This window comes from Telmatherina bonti, assembly GCF_933228915.1.
Source record: "Telmatherina bonti genome assembly, chromosome: 17".
Lineage (NCBI taxonomy): Eukaryota > Metazoa > Chordata > Actinopteri > Atheriniformes > Telmatherinidae > Telmatherina > Telmatherina bonti.
In genome coordinates this window covers 14,221,802-14,239,755 of record NC_136615.1, presented here as the reverse complement: position 1 = coordinate 14,239,755, position 17,954 = coordinate 14,221,802, and the positions used below count along the sequence as shown (strand labels likewise).

At 38.6% G+C, this 17,954-nt stretch overlaps 1 protein-coding gene across 2 annotated transcripts; it reads left to right on the top strand.

The window, feature by feature from the left end:
• Positions 1-35: 35 nt before the first annotated feature.
• usp20 (ubiquitin specific peptidase 20) lies at positions 36-15,970 on the top strand. 2 transcript variants are annotated; one of them, XM_079256879.1, is made up of 24 exons: positions 36-620; positions 814-867; positions 1,151-1,213; positions 1,337-1,477; positions 1,577-1,679; positions 1,938-2,007; positions 2,133-2,246; positions 2,343-2,421; positions 4,134-4,647; positions 4,745-4,894; positions 5,530-5,642; positions 5,974-6,146; positions 7,719-7,813; positions 7,901-7,934; positions 8,019-8,064; positions 8,168-8,348; positions 8,485-8,611; positions 8,696-8,865; positions 10,997-11,078; positions 11,496-11,604; positions 11,697-11,799; positions 11,878-11,946; positions 12,035-12,201; positions 12,541-15,970. In XM_079256879.1, the coding sequence occupies exons 1-23, from the start codon at positions 543-545 to the stop codon at positions 12,190-12,192; spliced, it is 2,826 nt and encodes a 941-aa protein (XP_079113005.1). In that variant the 5' UTR covers positions 36-542; the 3' UTR covers positions 12,193-12,201; positions 12,541-15,970. The 2 variants fall into 2 exon arrangements, with proteins under 2 accessions (XP_079113005.1, XP_079113004.1); XM_079256878.1 differs by having other exon boundaries at positions 5,953-6,146.
• Positions 15,971-17,954: the final 1,984 nt, after the last annotated feature.

Sequence of the window (17,954 nt, the reverse complement as noted above, 5' to 3'; positions counted from 1 at the left end):
TGGGGGTGGGGGGTTGTTGAGGATGGTGGGTTGCTATATCACGTCGCTCGGTTCTTCTTGTTAGCGTGCTGTCACCTGTTCGCAGATTGTTTACAAAAAAATAAGAAATAAAAATTATAGTCGCGGCTTCTGCTTCCCATCTACGTTACACACAATCCGGTTATCGGAACTGTTTTCGCTGTCATTGCAGCAGACAGGATATGTTTGGGAGCTTTCGTTGGTAAACATTGGGCCTGCCACTCTGCTGAGCTGTCAGCCTCTGTAGATACGTTTTTTTTAGGGGTGCACTTTTAAAGGAAGACTGCAGCCAGGGATGTAAATGTATTATTTATTTTTTTAGTTTCCAATCAGAGGCACGGTGTTTTTTTTTTTGTTTTTTTTTTTTGTTTTTTTTTAATTTATTTTGTTTTTTATTTCTATGCGTGCAAATCGTGTTCTGTGTTGAGATGACGAAGCTAGCTGTAGCTACAACCTCCTCTCTGATGAAATAAGATTATTTTCTGTCTGATTAGCTGACGTCCCCCTGAAGACAGCGACAAGCTATGGCAGACCAAGATGTTTGCCCTCACGTAGACTCAATAGGCGAGGTGACCAAGGAGGACCTTCTCCAGAAATCCAAGGTGGGCTTTTATTGATTTACTGTAAACAAGCTATAGCTGTACGTGCATCTTTAAACACTAGTCTTAATTAAGGTTGTTAACTATGTGAGCTGGAACATTTGCATGAAACATTTGAGGAATTCTGCTTATTGTAGATGCTCATCTACTGCTTATTGTGTATTTTCTTCTTTATGTTCTGCACCTTTGTTTGCAGGGAACTTGCCAGTCATGTGGTGCTGGGGGCCCAAACTTGTGGGCCTGTCTGCAGGTAGGGTCAGCCTTTAAGTTTTGTTTTAAGTGCTTTAAATGAGTATAATCTAAAGGATGAGTACTTTGATGCTTCTGATGCATTTATACAGCATCATCTTAGCTTAGTAGTTAGGTACGTGCTTAATTATTAATGAATATGGTACATCAGTGTAATTATAAATGCAGTAGTTCTGCAGCAAAGACAGATTTTGTTATTGGGGTCAGGCTGTGTCTTTAGAAATGCAAGGAAAAAAAATGCAGTTTTGTTTGAACCAATCTCACACAATGTTTCTGCTCTTTAGAGTGATTGTCCTTATGTTGGGTGTGGCGAGTCCTACTCTGATCACAGCACATTGCATGCACAGGTATAAGCCTCTCATGCTAAACATACCTGCAAAGGTTTGCACTTCCTGTCATTAGTCTTAGGTTGTAGGTTTTTTGTACATGTCATTGATTAAAGAGATGTTTTTTTCACTTTCTTTCTGTAGGCTAAGAAGCACAACTTGACAGTAAACCTAACAACCTTCAGGATCTGGTGTTATATGTGTGAGCGGGAGGTGTTTCTCGACCAGAGACCGGCCCTGGTGCCTGTGCCAGTTGCAGCCCACCACTGCAAAGCCACAGAGCAGGTACAAGCTCAGCCCAGAAAACTTAATTTCCTGTTGCTGCTTGATAACAAGAAAAATCATACAGTGAACTTGTGTATTATGTCTCCATAATTTTCATAGGATGCAGCTCCCCAGTCAGCAGGCCATCCACTAAAAGCTGTACCAATTGCTGTGGCTGAAGAGGAAGGTTCAGAATCAGAGGAGGATGAGCTAAAACCTAGAGGTATAAACAGGGCATTTTCCACAAAAAAAAGATATTTAAAATATAGTTGTCCAAACACTGCAGCTAAAAAGTGTATTATTTTATTTGAAACATAATGTCCAAGTAAGTGGTTATACATGCTTGTTGCAACTTAATATCCTTTTTTTTCTGTTAATCAAGACAAGAAGTGTTAATGAATTAGTCTTTGGCATCTTTGAGATGTGAGTTGATGTGTAGAATATGTAAGAGCACTATTGGTGTTGTTCTTGTTGCATTTAGGCTTGACAGGAATGAAAAATATCGGAAACTCCTGCTATATGAATGCTGCTCTGCAAGCCCTGTCCAACTGGTGAGTTCACTGTCTCCTTTCACATTTGACTGAACACCTGGAATAGGACTCTGTGTTTGTTAATGTCTACCTTTGTAGCAGTTCTTTTTATGCAATATGTTTCCTCTCCTCCTTTTTTTCATTAGCCCTCCTCTCACTCAGTTCTTCCTGGACTGCAGTGGTTTGGTCCGGACTGATAAGAAACCTGCACTGTGTAAGAGCTACCAGAAACTCATCTCAGAACTCTGGCATAAGAAACGGTAAGAGCTTTACAATTTGTATAAACCTACTCTGCAAATTACTAATCATTCAGATTATTGTATATTTAATCTCTCTCATAACTTCTACTCTTCCAGGCCCAGCTATGTGGTGCCTACCAGCCTGTCCCATGGCATCAAACTGGTAAACCCCATGTTTCGAGGTTATGCTCAGCAGGTAGGCGCCTAGCAGGCAGTAATATAAGAGTAAATTCAAAAGAACTGACCGTATCTTTGGTTTATATACCATGAACAAATGTTTTAGCTTTTTACATAGATTTTACAAATAATCAACATAGTTTTTTATTTTTTGATTACTTCTACAAAAACAGCATTTTATGAAATCAGAAGAGGATAGATGTGCTCTGAACTCATTGATACATCAGCATTGTCTGCATTGAGAAAAATCTATGATCATAGCTTAAATTATTAAGCATCTGAAAGTTAATAAGTTGTGAATAATATCAACATTGTAATCCCTTTTCTCCTCTGCAATTTCTTTAATAAACATAGTGATGAATAATAGCCAGTTGGCCCAGTTTGACCAAGTTCTGTATGTCACTCGGTTTTGCCCTTTTTAGAACGAAAAATCGATCTTTTTCGGACTCATTTTATGGAAAAGCTCCTTATACATGCTGCATTTATCTCTCACCATGATTTCTACGTTGTTCTTTTAAGAGACCTCCCAGCATACACAGTGAAACCACAACAGAAAGCCCAGAGCATGGCACGGCATTCTGTAGACAGACACGTCACTACATTAATTATTAAACTCAGTTTGCTGTCTGCACTCCGTCATACAGGTCTACACTACTTCTGGACTGCTGTGCTCCTCTCAGGAATGCCTCTTTGTACTGTCCTTCTTGTACACAATGCTGCTTCAGTCCTCACTCATTTATGGTTCCATGATCAGTGGATAAGCTATCAAGAGTTATCAGAAGACATGCCGCCCTCTGTACTCTCAGGAATTTATAAAGAACTTACCATCTTTTAATTACACATCCTCTTGTGATTAAAAAGTGAACATAGTTTTAAAGCATGTATACGTAGAAATTGTAAAAAATGCAATGGGGAAAAAAGCCAACAAATTCCTTCAGATATTTCTTTGTTTTCTTCTAAACCCATCGCAGAAACAAGCACAGGCACATTTTTATTGTAACTCCTGATCAGAATAAACAGATCACAAAGGACTTGAACTAAGCTCCTATATGAAGGTTAAACACATTCACCCACACTACATTTCTTTTTCTAAATGCAAATTCAAGGAGAGATTCAGTTCTTTTCACAAAACACTTGAATTAAAATATACTCACAGGTTATTATGCAGCTGTATTGTTAGAGTAGCTGCTTTATTAAGTAAATATTGAATTGTTGAGAAATAATAGGTCAAACTAAACACGTATTATGTCATGTCGTATTGTATCTTCTGTCTTCTTACAGAAAGGCTGAAAAAGTATTTTTGGTTTTGAATAGGTCTTACAAAGTCTGATTATTAATAAATTATTGCTTGAAGTCCACAAACAAACATTTCAGGCCAGATATGTTTGTCATATTCCTATAGTTTTACAGTTGCTTTGTAATTCCTTATTAAAATTGAGTCATTTCTGGTTCTGGTTTGCTGCCATTTTTTATGAATGTCTGGCATGACTGAGACGTTAGTACTTATCTGTTGTGGGTTTTAGTACACAAAATGCTCATGTTTCATAACTTAATATGCATTGTGATTTTTTTTTTTAGTTTTTCTTCATAATTCAGTGACAAGTTAGTATACTGTATAAAATTTATTTCTGTGCTTTTCACTTCTGTGCAGAACCCCAAATTCTGTCAGTGAAGTTGTTTATGTCAGTGTCTCAGAGTGTTTAGAGTTAATGTCCATTTTCGTTTCACCAGGACACCCAGGAGTTCCTGCGCTGTCTGATGGACCAGCTGCATGAGGAGCTGAAGGAGCCTCTGACCGAGTGCAGCATAAGCGCTGAGGGAAGTGACAGTGAGGAGAGAAGAGATGGAGACCGCTCCCCATCTGAAGATGAATTCCTGTCTTGTGACTCTGGCTCCAGCAGTGACCGAGGAGAGGGGGGAGGTGTGGGAGACAGTGAGTTGCTGTTGCAGGACGAGTGCGATGGGGTGAGGTCACCTGTTGTGGGCATGGTGGCCGTCAGTTCTGCGGCCGTCATCTCGGAGAAAGAGAGACTGAAGGAAAAGAGGGTGCCTGGCTCACCCCTCCGTGGAGGCTCACAAGAAATGGATGAAGATGCAGATGTGGACACAGCAGCTGAGGAAGGCGCTCCTGAGAGGGGGGAGGAAGAGGAGTTAGAGCAAAGCCCAAACACTGAGGCACAAAGTCAAGATAACAGCCAAACATCTAATGAAGGACCAGGGCAAGTCCAGAGCAACAACGCCCCAGGTAGATGAGTGGAAGGAATAAAAGAGAACAAAAGCAGATTTATTCATTCCATATGTGATCCTTTGTAAACTTTGTGTCCATAATATCTGATTTATAGAGCCAGACAATGAAGCATCAATGGTTCAACCTCAGTCGACTCCCTGTAGCCCTGTACGAACTCTGCAAGAGCTGCATCACAAACTGTCCTCCAGTCCACCACGCTCCAGCCCCCTCCGCTCCGTAGGACCCGCATACTCCTTTAAAAAAGGTAAGACTGTCTGGACTTGAATGGCCATTTAAGACTCATTCAGGGGTAGCTTTATCGGTATATTTCCATTTTTTCCTTTTTTCAAACATTTTTTAAAATCTCTCTTGAGGATTCACATTTGTACCGCAGCATCATATATTGGTTACAGAATTATTTATTTGGGAGTCACATATATTTGAGTTACTTTAGAGTTCAAGTAATGAAAACTTACTTTTGGTCATCTTTTACTTATTAGCTAAGATGTCTGCCAGTGAAAGCAGCACGAGTAGACTTGTTCCTCACAATGTATTTTGTTTCTGCTTTTTTTTTTGTTAAAATAATAATGACAACATGAAATGTCATAAGTTTTTATTCACTGAATGTTGTATTTACCTGATATTAAGCCCCAATAAGGACTAGATTATTTCACTTTTTGATATATAAAAGAATTCAAAGAGGGTTGTTTTTTTTTTTTTTTCCATAATGTTTTACAGTCAAGTCCATCACCATCATCACTTTCCGTAGCAGTAAGCTGGCACATAGAAGGACTTGCCTTTTTCTCCAAGTGCCCACAGCGGTTGGTTAGTTGTGATTTAAGGTGCTGTCTGATTGGAGTTGGTCCTCTAATGTCATCCCTGCCATCATGTGTCTTTCAGCTCAGCTGCTATTCAGTTCCAGGAAGAAGAAGCAGTCTCACTATCGCAGCGTGATCTCTGATATATTCGACGGCTCCATCCTCAGTCTGGTTCAGTGTCTAACTTGTGACAGGGTGAGATGTGTTTAACCTGTTCTAACACCAGGGGAGGCTACAGACATGCTATTCCACAAATACAATCAGTATATTTACTGGTTAAGTAACATTTTCATGGTCCAAATCTAATTAAAATTTAGACATAGTTTGTATATTTAACTACTGTCAGCATTATTAGAATTTAAAAAGTTGTTTTAATATGATTTGGGCACTCAAATATGCTTACTGGTGGAGTTAGATAAAAAAATCCTTTTTTATATTATTATCATGACTCAAATTTAAAAAGTTTATCTATATAATAAATATGTTTAATGTTTTCTTCTCACAGAGTTCTCTGAATGCGTTACAGGTTTCCACCACAGTAGAAACATTTCAGGACTTATCCCTCCCCATTCCTGGAAAAGAAGACTTGGCAAAGCTCCACTCCTCCATCCACCAGAACCTGCCAGTTAAGACTGGAGTGTGTCCGGACTCGTATGGCTCGCAAGGCTGGATCTCCTACATCATGGACTCCATACGTCGGTTAGTGAACCCCACTGAAGCGGAATTAAAGAGGGAGTGACCACAAACAGTTGAATTAAATAGAATCTGGTTACACATGCATGGAAAGTGCTGATGTGATGTAATGTTTATTATTACTTCACTGTGAAGTTTTACCAAGAATGAAAGTCAGTAGAATCTCGAGTTGCTCACTTCCGTTTTTTGGAAGGTCATTTCCTAAAAAAATCAACCACAATAAGACTGCAGGAGGTGCAGCTGTGTTTGTAAAGGTTCAGTAAAGAGGATACATGTAAGAGTATTCCTGTATCAAGTTAATGTGTGTGTGTTTACAGAGAAATTGATGACATCTCATTTTATTAGTGACAGAAGGGTTATGATGACTGCTTATCAGACAGGAAAGTAAACTCATTTCATTTTCCAGGTTAATTTCAGTTGCATGCGTCAGTAAACTAGAATTTAGATTCCGTTCGACGCTGCACATTATCTTGATGCAGAGGCATAATTCCAGTTTTGTTTTGGTCATGGTTGTTTGAATCTTATTCTAGCTGACAATGGACAAGAAGCAGGTTGAACCTGAACCGTTAGGATAACACTGACAGACACGAGGCAACATGTTTCATTTCAGATTCATTTACTCTCTTTTACACAGATTTTACTCTCTTTTACACAAGAGAGTAAAAGCTGAACCTTAGAGGGACTCTATGATGTTGTTTCTAGTTTTCTGAGCTTTCTACTTGGTTATAGTGGTGAATACTCAGACATGTGAGCGGCACCGTTTTTTTTTTTATCACCTAAATGCATGTTTGAGTTTCCCAACACTTGCTATGTTTGGTGACGGAAACGATTGGTTTTTAGAGAGTTTTTTTCTACTTCACAATTTTAGTGGCATCCAGGGGGAGGGACTCAGTGATTGGTCATCTTCCCTGGGTTGTGCATGGTCACGACAAGAAAGCCACGCCCACCTTCACTGCTCAGTATAACTACTCCTAGCAGCTGACCAATCAGACGCAGCCTGCAGGCAGGACATAGGGCGGAGCTTTCTATGTTCGCTTGTTTCTGACCGAGGCTGATCTGAGAGGATCAATACAAAATATATGAAGGGGTTTGTGAAAAATGTTTGATTATTTCTTGACTTGCATATTAAAATAAAGTAGACTGAAATGTGCATAAGAGAGCCACTTTAAATACTTGTTGATTTTGTTCCGTGTCTGCTAAATGTGTGAATTAATAGCTGCTTGTTGACTGAGAGGACTTTGAGGTGTCATTCATTGTCATCAGACCCATCCTGCTCTTCTCAGTCTGCTCAGTCCTGCTTTAACTGAAAAAAAAAAAAAAAGCACTGCAATGGATTTATTCCAACATCCCATCAATAAGCTATTCAGGTCACTATTCACCATGCCTGAACATTACTTTTCCAAGTTTTTCTTTGTTAGTCAGTGTTAATACAGGCATTACTCAATTTAGAGTCATTTAATCTGCAGACGCTGTTCTCTGTTGAGGGTCGTTATTGTCAGTAAGGCTGGAAAGATGAACAGGGGCCTCTGGGTTTATTATTGTCGTGTTCAGATCTGTTTGTGTTGTGATTCTGAACAGGTTTGTAGTCTCGTGTATCCCCAGTTGGTTTTGGGGACCCATGGTAACGTTAGAGGACTGCCTCGCTGCCTTTTTTGCTGCTGATGAACTCAAAGGTAAACATGCGGGATGTGCTGCTTTACACTGATGCAAGCACGGTGTTCCATGTTCGCATTTACATTTCTGTTTATTCATTTTTTCAGGAGACAACATGTACAGCTGCGAAAGATGTAAAAAGTGAGTGCAAGCAGTAAATGTAGGCTGCTTTGATGAGCAAACACTTCAAATAAATAACTGAATCACTGTTTTTGTTTGCAACAGGTTGAGAAATGGTGTCAAATATTGCAAAGTGCTTCAACTGCCAGAGGTACTTTTTTTTTATTATCTGATCTCCTTCTTCCTTCAGATGAAGGGTTTTGTCTCAATTTTTTTTTCTTTTTTATGTTTCTTGTTTCACGTCTTTCATATAGATTCTGTGCATTCATCTTAAACGTTTCCGGCACGAGGTCATGTACTCTTTCAAGATTAGCAGCCATGTGTCCTTCCCGTTGGAGGCCCTTGACATGAGACCTTTCCTGGCTAAAGAGAGTCCATCTCAAGTCACCACATATGATCTGCTGTCAGTCATTTGCCATCACGGCACGGCAGGAAGTATGAGTTATCTTCATAAGATAACACAAACTGACATATATATCTCTAAAAAAAGATAAAACATGTGCAAGTGAATTTAGTTTTCCTTTTTCCTTTCATAAAACTTTTTTCTTATCTGTGCTCTCACACACTGCAGGTGGACACTATATAGCCTACTGTCAGAATGTGATTAACGGCCAGTGGTATGAGTTCGATGACCAGTACGTTACAGAGGTCCATGAGACGGTGGTCCAGAATGCAGAGGCATATGTGTTGTTCTATAGGTGAGTTTAACAAGTCCTCATTTTCATGAAATGCACACAGATATATTCAAAGTTTTGACTTTGTTTTTTAATGCACTCTTGCAGGAAAAGCAGTGAAGAGTCAGTGAGAGAGAGGCAGAAGGTGGTGGCTCTCGCCAATATGAAGGAGCCCAGCCTGCTGCAGTTTTACATCTCCAGAGAATGGCTGAACAAGTTCAACACCTTTGCCGAGCCAGGCCCCATCAGCAATCACACCTTTCTGTGTCAGCATGGAGGTGAGCGGTCATTTTGTGCGCTCCTAATCATGACTGGTATGACTGTGGAGGCATTGATGCAGGGGAACTCACAAGGTAGTGATCTTTGCAGTCATAACACTGAAGAAATGGTTTTATTAATGTCACCCTGGAGAGGAAATTTCATGTGTGCATTACAAAGAAAAACATTTAAATGCACCATTTGGAAAAATGCATTTCATTACAATCATTATTTCCATCAGCTTAGAGTTTCAATAATATTTTAATTATTTGCTTATGTGTTGACATCAGGATAGTCCACTAGACTGTCCAACTGGAGACTTGGTTCCGTTGAGAAGGGGGTAAACATGAGACTGAGACTGCTTTCTTAATACACTTCTCAAACAAATCGGAACTCTTAAAAAACGTGTTTCACTCCCCACAAGATGCAAGAAAATATGGAGCAGCTTGAGATTCTAGCGGTCTGGCTGATCAGATTTCTACCAGAACCTTTATCAAGCTCTTTTAAGGTCTGACTGGGAGCTATTTCTCCTGTCCAGTGCCACCAGTCACCCCACACGCATGGATGTTTTGGTTGTATTTACTCATGATACAGTGCACTAAATCTACAATGCACTTTGGTTTCTATATACCTGTATTTGATGAATTTGAGCTACATTTGTAGGCAGACTGAGACCATCTCTTTGAACCGAATCAGAATAAAATTAGCACATTCACATCACTCCAAACGAAGCCGACTTTCTGAGCAAATACACTTGGATTCGAATCAAAAAGGCTGGTGTGAATGCACCTTTACTTTGCTCTGCATAGTTAACAGTGCATCTAATCAACTTCACAACCTGCAGAGCCCACATGTTGCATATTCTGTTTAACTTAAATAACTAAAATCTATATACTGAAATTCAATAAACCAAGCATCTCCTGCATCATTAGGAAGTATTTACTGACTTTCAGCTGGTATCATTAGCTTAGCCCCAATGATTGGAAACATGCACTTGAGAGAAGTCCCACCCTTTCCTGAAGGGTAACAAATAAAATGTTACAGTACAGGTGGGTGACTGGTAGCTAAGAACACACTATATGTATGTAAGAGAAACTGAATTCCTGAAATTCTCCTCTCTTGCCAATAGCCAACCTCCTCCCCACACATGAAATGGTTGTGTTTATGAACTTTGTTATAATCACCATTTTTCTTATCGAAGAAAAATATGCAGGAATGAAAAGTAAAGCGTTACTGCAATTGATCAATGCTGCATTTATGTCCTTTTCTGCTAACTATGGATTTGGTTTGACACACACAAAAAAAAAATGCAGCTGAGTTGCTTCTTGGAAATGAAAATGAAGCGTCTGCATATATTTGGACTTTTTACCCCTTTAATGTGTCAGATATCTTTCAGCTAAAGCTTGACCAAAAACTAGCATTCTGGAAAACTTGAGAAAGAATCTCTTGCAAGGTGCAGTTTAAAGACAAGTGAATGCGCCCAACATATTCACCTTCTTTAACCATGCTATTATTTGTTTTATCCAAATTTATTTTACCACATTTATTTGTGTTTAATACTGACAGGGGTTTATTTTGTTGCATCTTTATCCTTCCCCTTTAGGCGGAGTGTAGAGGTACTTCTTATTTTTCCAACACCCACCCATCCTTCCTCATGTCATCTTTTCCTCATTTATAAGACAGCGCCGGTAAAACTGGCTGTGGGGCCTAAGCTTTAGCTCGGTTCTGTAAACTTGTCAAATGTAATTGTCTGTGTGTCTAACCTTGGACGAGCTGTCTTGAACCTTGAATTTCCCCTCGGGGATAAATAAAGTATCTTTGATTTGATTTGATTTGATTGGATCATGTAGACATTTTAGCAACTTATACTATACCAATCCTTCTATTTCTCATAAAATAACAGAATAATACTTATTGGTCGTATCTTACACAGTATCTTGAGTTTCTTTTGGATTTTTATGATTTCTGCACATACATGTCCTGTTGAGAAAACATCAGTGTTTTAAGTTGTAAACCATCAGTGTGTGAGGGACTGCAAATATGAGTGTGTGGTTTTATTTAAAATGCAGCAAATGACATATTTTTTAAATTTATTTAACTGGTCACAAAATACTTCCTCATTAACCTTTTATATATTATGTTTTTGCACAGGGATCCCTCCTAATAAGTATCACTACATAGATGATCTGGTTGTGATTGTTCCGCAGAATGTTTGGGAATACCTTTACAACAGGTAAGCATTCAAAGAAGCTACCAGTTCATTAATGTATATATTATATATACATATATATTATTAATTCATTCATCATCCAAACCTCTTAGTCCAATCAAGGGTCAAAGCTGGAGCCTATCCCAGCAGTCTCTGGGCAAGATGCAGGGTACACCCTGGACAGCTTGCCAGTCCATTGCAGGGCTATATATGTGATATATTCTATAAAGTATATAAACTCAATTTGATGACAGTAGAAATTATGCTAGAGATTCTGTTGCTTATTGCAGGTCAGTTCATCTGCAAACGTCTCGATTTTAAAGCGGACGAACAATTACACCGAGTATTGCAGAAGTTCCAACTCTGCAGTGACAGAAATCTTAAAGCATGATCATGTTGCTATAGTAACTTTGCAGTAAATGTTGGCATTTCTGTTCTCAGTTTTGGAGGCGGGCCAGCTGTCAACCACCTGTACATGTGTGCCATTTGTCAGGTGGAGATTGAGGCGCTGGCTAAACGCAGGAAAACAGAAATAGACACCTTCATCAAGGTAGATTCATCCATCCTGAATGTGTTCTTCTTGTGCAAGTCTCTCATTGAGCTTAGTATTGGACGTTAAAAGAGCACTTTTCTGTTTTGTAGTTGAACAAAGAGTTTCAGGCTGAAGAAGCGCCAACAGTGATCCTGTGCATCAGCATGCAGTGGTTCAGAGAGTGGGAGAGCTTTGTGAAGGGCAAAGACAACGGTAGAACTCTGCAAGTAGAAGAACACAGCTGAACAAATGTTTAATTCTTTTACAAAATACTTCTTATTGTCCCCTCAGAGCCACCTGGTCCCATTGACAACAGTAAAATTGGTGTTATGAAAGGAGGACACATACAGCTGAAGCAAGGTAGCTTACTGATTTTAAAAGATGCAAAGGTACAGCGACAAAACCACATAAGCAGTAAATATTTTCTCTCTTTTTTGTTATACTTCAGGTGCAGACTATGGACAGATCTCAGAGGAGACGTGGCAGTATTTGTTGGGCATATATGGTGGAGGCCCTGAGATTGCAGTGAGGCAGACGGTTGCCCCAGTGGACCCTGACAGCCTTCATGGAGAGAGGAAAATTGAAGCAGAAACAAGAGCACTTTGAGATAAACAGGTGAGAAACTTAACTGACTTTATGTATGTAGAATTACCACTTCCACACTGTTCACCCAAAATAAACTCTTAGAACCGCTTGTCATTTGTTTGTTTAATGTAATTTGGGTAAAAAATAACTTGAAGTCAAGGCTTTGGACCATAAAACCTTCCCTTTCACCCTGCTTGTATTCTCCACATACGCTCATAAATTCCTTCTGGCCAGCAGAGAGCAAAATATCTGCACATGTGGCCAAGAATAATGGAGGCTAGCAAACAGCTGTAAATCCCATCTATAGAGAAAGAGTTTAAAATGTGTTGGTTCTCAAATAATTTTTCTTTCTCTGTTACCTCTCTGCAGGTCTTCAGGTTTCAATTTCCACTCTGCCCCCTCACAGAAAGCTGAGGAATTTGCACCTTGGGGAAGAAGGCGCATTGTGAGCACTTTGTAAATGTAGCAGAGCGTTACTATGATGCCAAGCCACAAAAGGGGGAAACGGCACTGAGTTATTGCATAGTGTATTAATTGGCTAGCTCTGATCTTCAGTGTTATGATGTTTTTAAAACAGAAAAAACAAAACAAAAACAGGCGTATCATATCTCTGGAGCTGTCTTTTGGTAGCTGTGGTGTCTCAGTGGCTGCTGTAGTGACTAAGTGTCATGTACTGCTTAACTGACCGTAGCAGGCAGACAGCACAAACCAGAGTGCTGCAGAGAACATAACTACAGGTTGATGTTTAGTGCGAGGACTCTTCAGTTACACTAAAAGTAACTTCTAAGATACATTAGCAAGCTTTCTGTTTTAGGGCTCTTTACTACTTGCACAGCAAAAAGCGCAGATAAGTAAGAAATTTCAAATAAGTCAAACTTTTGCACCTTCAAACTCGGCGGAACGGAGCCTTTTGGAATGAAAGTCTTTTTTTTTTTTTTGTTGTTTGTTTTATACAATGCAACAACCATACTGAGATTGTTTAAAGTACATAACATGCACGCATGGGTTATTAAAGACCAATATCTTGCATGCAGCTGCAAGTAGGTGCATTTCACTGATGGTATTAAATGCTTTCTTATTTTCTTTTCTTTTTGTTCAAACATAGTTTTATATATTCAAAATTGCTTAAATGTTGCCAAGCTCTGGTTTAGTTCACTGTAAGCATCATAATGACAGACATAAAGATATATGTAGATTTGAATGTCAACATTTCATGTTTTATTAAAGAAGAAATGAGCAGGAGTCTGCACATTTGCCTCTTACATATGTGCATATATGTAAGTGGCAACGAAATATAACTTGCTTCTTATTTAGATCTTACAGGGTAACTTATTAAAAGCAATTATTCTGGAGTGTTCATGTAAATTACCTCAAGAGATGTTTTTAGTTTAGATGCCTGTAGTTTAAAATAATGCAGTGTTTTATTTTATTTTTGAAGAATTAAAAACAATTTTCTGTCCATGTAACGGTTTGACAATAAATAAATAAATAATTTGACAAGATTTTTAATATTTAACATAACTGCCAGATATTAAATTAGAATCGAGGCTTATGTCAATCTTTACATGTCGGGATGTTGGCAAATTGAGCTGCTGGCTGCCTTTTAAAAAAATATTTATACATTCATTACATACATCTTAATATCATGGATTATATAAGCAAAAACTTGTGTTAAGGTAATCTGTTTAGCATAGTTATTTATTTATGATACTGGAAATCCTGCTTATTATATTATATCCATGCATCCTGATTTGCTTGTCATGCAGAGGATGTGATCAAGGAGAAAAATAATGGCACAGTTAAGGAATGTAGTGAAAACTTTCCCAACTTTTGTGAACTGATTTAACGGCCAGCACCTCAGTGTAGAGCCCAGTTTTTACCCCTATCTAACAGTTTTCGATCATTTTGCTCAGTAATGAGAAATGTTTGCCCAGGTGGACCATAAAAGTCATAGTTGCACTTTCACACAGTTTTTAGCCTTCTTTATTGATTCAGGTGGGACATTTTGTTGTCCCACAAGACTTAGCAGTGCAATGACCTAACATTTCCTTGTGAAAAAAAGTCTTAACATTTTTAACTTTTACATTTGGAGCCGGCGCTTCCTCTAAGTAGGTCATGTATTTCGTAATGCAAAATGTCTCCAAGGGACACAGTACTTTTTTTCTTGTGCAATTTCCCCTTTGTTGCTGTCTTGAACATTATAATTTTATATGCAGTCCTTATAAACAGTCAACTCTTTGGAATATTTCATATAATTTTATTTGAATGAGTCATTTAAACAGTCGTCTTATCATTTAACATAATGTCATTTCTTAACCTGTTGACTGAATTTAATACTAAAAATAATCAAGAAAGTTGACCATATTTAAGATTTAGCCAGAAACTGTTAAGATGACCAGGACCAGTCAGATGGTGTAAATGGATATAAGGTCGAGGCGGGAAAAAATAGTTTGATGTCTTGGTAAATAAATCTTGCAGAGAGTTGAATAAGATCTCTACCACTTGCATGTTGTGACATTAAAATATAATTATGAAAACTTTGCAATTAGCTTGTCGATGTAGGGCACAATAAACCTGCCTGCAAACCTCACAAAATTCTTGTACTAATGCTCCAGTGTTCTAAAGCTTCCATAAATGCGTTTTAAATTACAAAATGTGTTTTTCTTTGTTTACTTGGGTAATTTAATATTAATTAAATTAATACTGAAAGAAGTGCAATCGGCTACTCTAAGCATGGAGAACACAGGACCATTGGAAAAATCCAGTTTTTCAGCCTTTTCAGAAGCATTCATTCAGTATCCTAACCGCTTAGTCCGATTAAGGGTCACAGAGAAGCTGGAGCCTATCCCAGCAGTCTTTGGGCGAAAGGCAGGGTACACCCTGGACAGGTCGCCAGTCCATCGCAGGGCCACACAGAGACAAACAACCACTCACACTCACTCCTAAGGGCAATTTAAAGTAACCAATAAACCTAACATGTATGTCTTTGGACGGTGGGAGGAAGCCGGAGTACCCGGAGAAAACCCACGCATACACAGGGAGAACATGCCACTGTCCAAACCTCGCCCCAGCTGAGGGTGGAACCAACGACCTTCTTGCTGTGAGGCCACAGTTCTAACCAATATGCTTGCAGCCATTATAACATAATTAGATTCACCTACGATGTGAAAATGGTTGTCCCGTTTAGTGACATGATCTGCATTTTGGACTTGGGCTCATAAAAATCAGTGTCTCCCTGCGTTGTTTGAGCCGTTTCCACTTGTTTTTATGGTGCAAGTTTCTCTTTTTACACATTTCTGGTCATTATTTACATTAGCATCCTTTATGTTCTATGTTTAAATACTTGCGGGAGTACGTGCAATGAAGTAAAGAAGCAAATCTTTGTGCAAACAATGTTCTTTTAGAAATAGTGAATTGCTAAAACAGTAAGAGTTTTAACAATGTTTGGAGAATATTTGGGAGTGCAGCCTATCACAGCAGTAATTGAATAGCAGTTACCTAAATATTCCCACCTGTGAGTATGTTTGCTCGTGTTATGGCACGTAACTATGCGTGTGAAACTTCCATTTAACCAGAAAGTTGAAGCGCTACTGTTGTCGAGGTGTAATGTCATGGAATGCAGCAGGTTTTAAATGACTCATGTTTTCCCTGTATTTTTCAATGTGTAGGCTTTTGTGGTCATGACAGTGATGATACCCTGAACTGTGATTCACTACAGTTTGTTGGGATGTCTGAATGTCTGTATAACTGATGTAATACTCATCACCAGTTTAATGATTAAATTTTTTCTGGTCTTGGATTTGAGCCTCTTTTGATTTTTCTTTATATATTGAGGCAGAAAAATTGAAAATGAAAGAAAGGCAGATAATGACAATTTGCTTGGCTACCTTGATATAAGGAATGCTCAACCTGGGGAAGTTTAATCATATAGACTATAATTACAGTCAGCCTGCGGTAAAAACACAAGGTAAACATTGGGTGGCTGTTGCTTAGGAGGAAGGTTGTCAGCCAGTTGGAAGGTTAGTGACACAAGACTGGCTTCCTCAGACATCTTTGGTTCTATAAATCCCTTTTATAATAAAAACACACAAAACAGCATACTGTATCACTTAGTGGAAATTTAAGAGTAATTGTAACTAAGTGAGTACATGTAAAAAAGAAATACATGTAAGGTTTTATTGTGGTGTTATTTTTTGTTTTGTCAGTATTTCACTTTAAAAGATGTTATTTAGTGTAATGTATTCTTAAAGTACTGGGCTTTATAAAAACTGTTATTCTTCAAATGTTTTAATCTTTTGTCCCAGACGTTTATTGATAGTAGAGATTTTGAAAGTAATGGCTTCGAAAGGTTGCAGTCAAAGTGAGTCAAAGACGGCAGATATTCTGATCTTGCAACTAAAGATAGCCTAAGATCATTTTCTAACAGCGTCAGTTTTTTGGGGATGACATCTGTGTGTGTGTGTGTTACTGACAACCTACATCAACTAACCATCCAATAGCAATGCAACAAGACGTGATGTTGATACAAACACAGACACCACAATTGAAGGATGTAGAGGAAAGCCAACAATCTAAATGTATTAAAAGGGGAATTTAATACAGAAAAAAACAGTAAGAAAGGTTTATTTGCAGGGGCATAAATTTAGTTTGCATGACGTGTTTTTCAGCTCATACCATGACCTTGCAGAGAAAAGCTGAGAAGGAAGGAAATTGAGAAATCCCAACGTATGAATACTTATTTAAACCAGCAAATATGAGGCTTGCAAATGAATGCAACTGTTGACTCTGTACTATTGTGTACATCCTCAGGTAACCTCAGTGCCACACTAATATTTACCTTCTAAACATGGATCTATGTGGGACAACTGAATTGAAGAAACGGCGGTTGTGGTTTTCTTTCAACAGTTGCTCAACTTCCTGAAAACAAAACTGTTTTGATGTACACCACAGCACGGAGGCTACTCTAGTTAACGTACATGTGCTTGAAGAAAGACGGTGGCAACATATCAGTCCTTGTACTGCTGGATTGCCGTTCTGCATTTGACACGGTTAACCATAACATCTTACTAGACCAGCTGAAAATCTGGGAAGAACTTTGAGACTTTTATTATTTGGTTTGAGTCATATTTAAAAGACAAGGACATCTTTGTGTCTATAACCATAGATCTGAGCAACCTAAAATTACCTGTGGAGTTCTTCAAGGTTCAGTTTTGGGGCCACTGCTCTCGATGTTCCCATTCGCTGAAATGATGAAAAACAACAAAATACGTTCCCATAGTTATGCTGATAACACACAAATCTACATAACCATCTCACAAGGAGTTCAGTCTGAGCTCTGGTCAAATACAGGGATGAAGTTAAAGATTGGACATGCCAGAACTTCCTTCAGTTAAATATGGACAAAACTGAAATAATAGTGTTTGTAGCCAAGAGGGGAAATTTAGAAGTCAGCAATTGGTTTCAAGCAGCTAAGTTTAAATCCATCAGCAAAGCCAAGAACTAGTAACATAACTAGCAGTTATGTTACTAGTTGTGAAGCTTTCATTACCTAACATGTTTAGGATTGAAGTACTGGTTAGTGCATTTATCTTTAGTAAACTCTACTACTGTGTATTTGTCCTGACATGTCTCCCTAAAAAGTCCATCAGACAGCTGAAGTTGGTCCAGAACACAGCTGCTTGATCCCAAAAACTGGGTTACACACCTCCAGTCCTCAGATGTTTACATTTACTTCCTGTCAGTCACAAAACTTAGTTTATAAGGCACTGAGTGGTTTCAGACCA